The sequence below is a fragment of the Atta cephalotes genome (genome assembly GCF_000143395.1).
Source record: "Atta cephalotes unplaced genomic scaffold scaffold00054, whole genome shotgun sequence".
Classification (NCBI taxonomy): domain Eukaryota; kingdom Metazoa; phylum Arthropoda; class Insecta; order Hymenoptera; family Formicidae; genus Atta; species Atta cephalotes.
This window is the reverse complement of record NW_012130118.1, coordinates 573,546-580,442: the sequence shown is the minus strand read 5'-3', so window position 1 is coordinate 580,442 and position 6,897 is coordinate 573,546. Positions and strand designations below refer to the sequence as shown.

The 6,897-nt window shown below is 30.0% G+C and overlaps 1 protein-coding gene across 1 annotated transcript in view; it reads right to left on the bottom strand.

The window, feature by feature from the left end:
• LOC105623217 overlaps positions 1-6,897 on the bottom strand; it is an 8,651-nt gene that overhangs the window by 290 nt on the left and 1,464 nt on the right. The window contains exons 4-21 of the mRNA XM_012204618.1: positions 6,664-6,819; positions 5,874-6,016; positions 5,625-5,772; positions 5,364-5,548; positions 4,960-5,279; positions 4,701-4,876; positions 4,385-4,602; positions 3,914-4,130; positions 3,614-3,815; positions 3,331-3,547; positions 2,757-2,914; positions 2,431-2,573; positions 2,181-2,314; positions 1,725-1,851; positions 1,255-1,437; positions 863-1,192; positions 534-789; positions 154-433 (exon numbers count right to left, since the gene is read on the bottom strand). Of these exons, the coding sequence (XP_012060008.1) occupies positions 154-433; positions 534-789; positions 863-1,192; positions 1,255-1,437; positions 1,725-1,851; positions 2,181-2,314; positions 2,431-2,573; positions 2,757-2,914; positions 3,331-3,547; positions 3,614-3,815; positions 3,914-4,130; positions 4,385-4,602; positions 4,701-4,876; positions 4,960-5,279; positions 5,364-5,548; positions 5,625-5,772; positions 5,874-6,016; positions 6,664-6,819 (3,593 nt within the window). The remainder of the gene's footprint in view (positions 1-153; positions 434-533; positions 790-862; positions 1,193-1,254; positions 1,438-1,724; positions 1,852-2,180; positions 2,315-2,430; positions 2,574-2,756; positions 2,915-3,330; positions 3,548-3,613; positions 3,816-3,913; positions 4,131-4,384; positions 4,603-4,700; positions 4,877-4,959; positions 5,280-5,363; positions 5,549-5,624; positions 5,773-5,873; positions 6,017-6,663; positions 6,820-6,897) is intronic.

Sequence of the window (6,897 nt, the reverse complement as noted above, 5' to 3'; positions counted from 1 at the left end):
ATATATATATATATATATATATATATATATATATATATAAAATAAATCAATAATATGATAGATCCGTTTTGAATATAAAATTTTCAAAAAATAGACTTTGCATATTATGGATTTGCTTTTTATTTAATATTAAATGTTATTTTCTCTACTTACTTCTTAGTTCCTAATTTATGAAATGCGTAGTCAGATTGCAATTGTATGGATGATGTGGCATTATATAAGATTCCTCTATCTTTGTCAGCCATAATTCGTGTAGTTCCCGATTCATCAGTTAAATTGACGTTAATCCCATATACACCGTTGGCTGCCGTTAATACAAATCTAGGATTTTCGTCATAACATTGTCCGAGTAATATCACTTCGCTATTTTTAGCAAAGCTATAAACCGTATTATACGCCGATTTTATAGAATCTAACGTTATAATACATGCGCCTAGATTATAACATTATATTAAATAACTTTTAAAATCGCAAAAATATCGTGGCATTTTCATCAATGGACAATTTAAGATAATCAGCATGATATTACGTACTGGAAAACATTCTGAATAAAGGTATTTCCATATACTTATGAATTCTCATTCGTGTCAAGAAGAGATCAATGAAGTGCGAATTGTATTCAATCGCAACTTTATCCCCATTAAGTTGCAATTCACCAACATTTGAATCTTTCGGAAAAATCGCAGTTATCGCAAGCTGATCGGATTTTCTTGCAATGCTGCTATTACCACCGATAAGATCATATAAGGCATACAATTTCCAAACTAGCTTGGACAAACTCTCTGGTAACTGTCATTATAAATTTGATTATTATATCATTACATATTTGCGTATAAAGTTTTACGAAGTCTTTAAGACTTACATTTTCATATTGTGCTAAGATTTTGTATTTTCGCAATGTTGACATTTCTTTCGATACTTCGTAACAAGAATTCGTATAAGAAACAATTCTTTTCCCCTCAGATTCATTTTTGCATTCGCCATAAGGCCAGCTTGCCTTTTTACTTTCTTCGAGCTGCTTGCTACTAATTTCACCAATTAAATTAATCGATAGAGATGATCCGCTGCATTTTCCTTTCACAGTATCGGACAACCCCCAAATGAAATTTAATTTAATGCGATAAGACTCACTCGGTTCATTACTCAAAATTTCCCATTGCCATGGCATGTGTCTTTCGGCCTCTACGCAAAACTAAATCAATTTCGGTTACATTCAACGTTATTGTAAATTTCATTTAGAATTTTTCTGTTTACCTTAAATACGCGTTCATTAGGCACAATCTTAGTTGCTTTAAATTTAATCACATCTGATAACCAACTTGTGGCTTCGTACAATCCAGCTAAATTCCATTGATGAAGAACTTGTGAGGACTGCAGGTCATGGTGCGTCAAAGATAAAATATGACGATTTTCACTTTTTATGTATTCTAATTTCGTCTAATAAAAATCATTCGATATAATGTATGTAATAAATATTGTAGTCACAGGTACAATACAAGCATAAGAAATGTATTGAGTTATCCAGAAAGTTCGTGCCGATGTTGAAGGAAAATTGAAACGCAGAAGATTTAAATTTTAGTATACATTTATTAAATTATATAGATTAATCGGCACAAACTTTCCGGACAATCCAATACTTGATGGCAGTCTCTCTCTTTTTGCATCCATGAACAAAGTTCCTTCTTTGATTTTTGTGTGATTTTATACAAATATCTGTATCATACCTGTGACGGTCCGGATTTGAGTGCCTCAATATAAGCAGCTAATCCGCAGCTACCTTTTGGCGGCACAAAAGTGAAGTAATCCAAGAAATGCAATCCGATTAAGGCAAATTTCATACTTGGCCATGTTCTATAATTTTTAGAAAAATTGAGAGAAAGATTTATGTATTTCGATGAAATAATAAAAATGAGATATTAAAAGAGATAGTAAGATATGAAAATCATGATAGTGACAAATCTGAATAGAAATAATCTATAACAAAATTTAAGTGTAAACGCAATCAAATGCACGCATTCCAGATGAATTTTTAAAATTGAGTTTTTCTCCGAAATAAAATTTTATATTAAAAAATTCTATATTTTTACTAATTTTATTTTTCATATAGAATCATTACTTTTCTGGTTATATTACGAAATATCGTACAAATAAATAATGGATGAGTATAAATAATACATTACTGATAATTGCTTCGATGAAAGGACCAAATATCGTTAATTAATGTTTCATACGATATCATGCTTTCGCAATCAAATATTTTTACTTGTAATCGATCACCTAATTCAGGAAGCCCAACATTAAGAATATTCACCGTCTACATAGAAGAAGAAAAAAAGAGAAAAGTAATTTATATATATATATATATATACTCATTGATACAAATTAATATAAATTTAATAGCAAAAGAAATCATATCGAATTAATAATTACCTGCAGATTAGAGGATGGTGATTTTACAACTGTATGTGATACGGAACACGAACGACAAATTCGATTCAACTTTGATCGAACATTAGCACCTCTAATACTCGTGAGCGTTCTAGCATGTACTGTAATTCCTGTTTTAAGATGTTCTGCAATGCGATTTTTAGAATGCAGAATGTTAAGATTGCATGAGACAAAATTTTAAATATTTTTTCTAAATACGAAGTTTTACTTATAAGGAAAAATTATGATTTATGGAATCTATTTCTTGGATATTAAATACATCAAATTGATCGCTTTAATTGTTTTAGCCAGTTAACTAAAACTGATACCTTCTAAAGTGTCGTATGAAATGAATGGTCGTTCGTCCAATCCAAGTGTAATGTTAATAGGAAGATATCCATGTAGCGATTGAACTCTTTCAGCGCTATGCCATAAATCTACTAGCGGATTGTAATTCTCTATTGTTTCAATGCCGTGAACAGATGTGCTAAAAATATTTCACATACATAAAGAAATTTATAATATATATATATAATATATGTATAATATATGTATAATATATGTATAACATCAATTATTTCTAGCGTTTAAACATCTTTTCGACATGGCATACTTGACTCTTTTTCAATGCTTTTTCCATTACTTACAATTTTTTTTATTACTAAAGATACATACATCTGCTTAGTATGTTCTTTAATGTCGAGCATTTCGATTGGAAAAAAAATTTGTTACAATATCTTCATTTTTATGAAAGTAACAATTGAATTGAGTATGTCATACATCGATGTGTTATTTTTTGTAATTTAAAGGCTAGATAAATTTTACAAAAAGCGTAAGTAAATACATGTAAAGTAAATTATGTGAGATAAATTATACACATGAATACATGAAATATAATCTTACCGCAAAATAATATGGTTGTTCCGTCCAGGAAAATCACGTGTAAAATTACCTCTCATTGAAAACAGAGAAGTTCCCGTCATCGCGAGTCTAACATTGGTACCGAAATCGGTTACTTGCACCGATTCTATTGCCAACGGCACATTTATACGTTGTTGATTAACGTGAAACTCCATGTTATAATATGTTTGATATATGTTATCCGATAAAGAGGACAAGTCTAGAAAATTAAATAAGCAAATGGTGTAACATTGTTACAGAGTCGCGATAAAAATTACAAACTTACACTTCAACCCCTCAACTATATTTGTTTCATTCCAATGAACGCACAATACTGTCTTTTCTTGAATACGTGTAATTATTTCTAAATGCATAGGGCCTTTCATGCGTTCATCCAGTTTGAATTCTTTCAGAATATCTTTTATGTTCGTCGGGTTTTCAAAGGAAGTTGCTAATGAATGGAAAATACCTTCCGCTTTGATATATAACTAATGTTGTATTAAAAAAGGATATTAAATTAGATCAATTAATATTTAAAAGTAATGCAAATATTTTTGCTTTGGAAACTATATATATATATACTTACAGACACATGATTAAGATGCGTACCACTAGCATAATTATTTAAAGTTACGTATATTACTTCAGGAATATTCGTAGAAGGATTGGCTATGATAATGCCATGCAACATAGCACCAAATCTTCTTAAAGAATCTTGGTAATCAATCAAGTAATTACCAGTAATCATATATTCATTATTCGGTACTCGAAGTACCCGGCTGAATTGAGTCGCGATTTTGCTTCTGCAAATATCCAGTGGCAGCAATTAAGAATTAAAAAAAAAAAATAATATATATATATATATATATATAAATGTTAAATAAATTAACGTTAAACTAATAAAAAATGAAAGAACAGTACCAATGCGATCAAGCAACATAAATTAAATCAAGACAGTGCGTTAGATTCGTTACAAATACGCAACGATATAAAAATTATATAATATTTGATTAATATTGCTGTTCTTTCGCTCTGATAAATTTATACGCGTATTTACATGCGTTTGTAACAGGGATACGTGGTGCGTTCCATAGATTTTAGCACCGTATAAAAATAATTATACAAGTGTTGATTGGGCTCGTTTTGCATGTACCAATATAGAGAAATCAATCTGTTCGGCGTAGGACTGGAAACAATAAGCAAAGTTAGTGCAGCGACCCTCATCTCCAAATGTTCGGTTTTATTGAGCAAGATCGGCCAATATACAGGATAAATCTGTAAAAGAAAATTATTATATGTAATTCAATATGAAATGTCCAGCATGTTCTATATAAAACATTGATCTGTGTAAATCTATATGAACAATCACTTACAATATCGGGTCTCAACGGTGCTGTGGGAATAGAAGCCCAAGCCGCAAGTACTCGAAAATGTCGCGATTCAGCATTATTGCCGGTAGCTATAGGCTCTAAGAACTCGACGACTTTACCCAGCTGTATGTTCGCCAAACCTTCCAACCAGATCATCTTCTGCTCGTACAAAGTAGTTTCTATAACATGAATCAAACAGTCTTATCCGAATAATATAAATTGCAACACAAAACAGATACATAATACAAATTGTTACATATACCAGTAAATTTATCGAGATATAAGCGTACATAATCATCTAACATCTCATACGGACAATGTACTAGACAAGTTTTGTATATTAATGTTCCATAAGTAAGAATTGCAGTATTTTGCACCTCCGCGCAGATTTTGCTCGGCAGCGCAAGAAGTGATTGGAGACTGACCAGCAGTTGAACATCAGGTTTTTTTATGTGAAACGGTAGTCGCATAAGTAATTGAATCGCAGACATGTCGGATACTTCGTTGCCTTGAACAAGATCTAATATAAAAAGCGCAGACTCTCTACTTCCGACTTGCGGCAGCGCTTCGAGAAACATGTTTCTGTTATGATAAAAAGTACAGAAATATAATTTATCCTACAAATAGAAATGATCATGTAACAAGGAATAATTAAAATATAAATACCGTATCGTTTCTTCTTTATAACTAGTTCCTGAAATGCGAGTATAGGCCTTTTCTAAGTCAACCCGATTTAACATACCGAGATAATAGAGAAGCACAGATATCGTTGTATTGTGCAAATTATGAATTTCGGTATCTAAACCAGGATTTTCAAGCCTGTGGCTTAAACGATCTAATAAATGACTTATCTACAACAATTTGATGGAGGATTTAACTGGAATAAACATACAAAACAGGCAAAGAGAAAATGAAAATAAAACTCACAGATTTAAAAACAAAATTTTTATCCGGTGTACCTCTACCCTGTGTAAGATCTATTTCTGGTAGCTCGTGTTGAAGGACTGTAGTTCGTAAATTATTTGTAATTATCTTATTCGCTATATCCTTCACTGAAGCTAACTCAATAGTTTGTCTGTGTAGGATAAAGCAATTTTTACATCTAATTCATTTAGAATAAAATAATACGAGAAGAATTAGAATAAAATAATATATTTATGTTTGTAAAATATATACCGAACGAAATGATAATGCGCTTCTCCCATGCTTTGAAAAGGTTGTACATAGATACCTCCAGATGCATTTACGGAGATAATATTGTGAACGAATCCATCAGTTTTTAATTGATACACTCTCTCGCTACTTTTCAAGATAGGATTCTAAGAAATATATAACATAGTATAGTATATAATAACAAATATTCTTATAAATATCCACATAATTCGATTAATTATATTAAATAAATATGAAAATTACATTATACAAAAAGGATTTTGTTTTATGTGTAACAAATGATTTTGATAAGTTTTTTTCTATATATTACAAATCTGTAATTGAAAATAGTTCAACAATAATATGTAATAATAAATGCCTTAATTATTTGACAGCATAAATTAAATATAATCAATTATAATCATAATCATATAGAATTTTGGCGTTTTCTAAATATTCTAAATATTTTAAATAATATTCTAAATAATATTTAATAAAGAGATAATATAGCAAATGGCATGCTGTAGTTGGTGCGCGATCCTCCAAAAAAACTGTACTATAAAAAAAATTTGTCATGTTATATTTATTTATCTCTATTTTGCAGTAACTTCAAATTCGAGCTTTCAATTCGAGTTAATACTCGAATTTCTATATGATCTATTTTTTTTAAACAACTTCAAAAATAAAAAACACGTTTTTTTTTACTTTTTCCAATTTTTTTTTTCAAAGTTTAATGTTAGAATATTTTCAGTTACGAATTTATAATCTACAAAAAAAGTTTAAAAATGTTGTAGTATTATTAGTAGTGTCGTACTTGATCATCATCAGTGCATTGTACTTTAGGAACATTTGACCAGTAGCGATTAGGATGTCCAATACACATTCGTGGATCGAACGATTTTCTTATCAAACGACTATCGTCTTCCGAACTTACAATGTAATCAATATCACATTTTCCATAATGGTTTATCTGTGAATTATAATGTTCTGTATATTAATATCTTCCACAACATTCTTCTAGAATGTGTATTAATATATTATCCATATT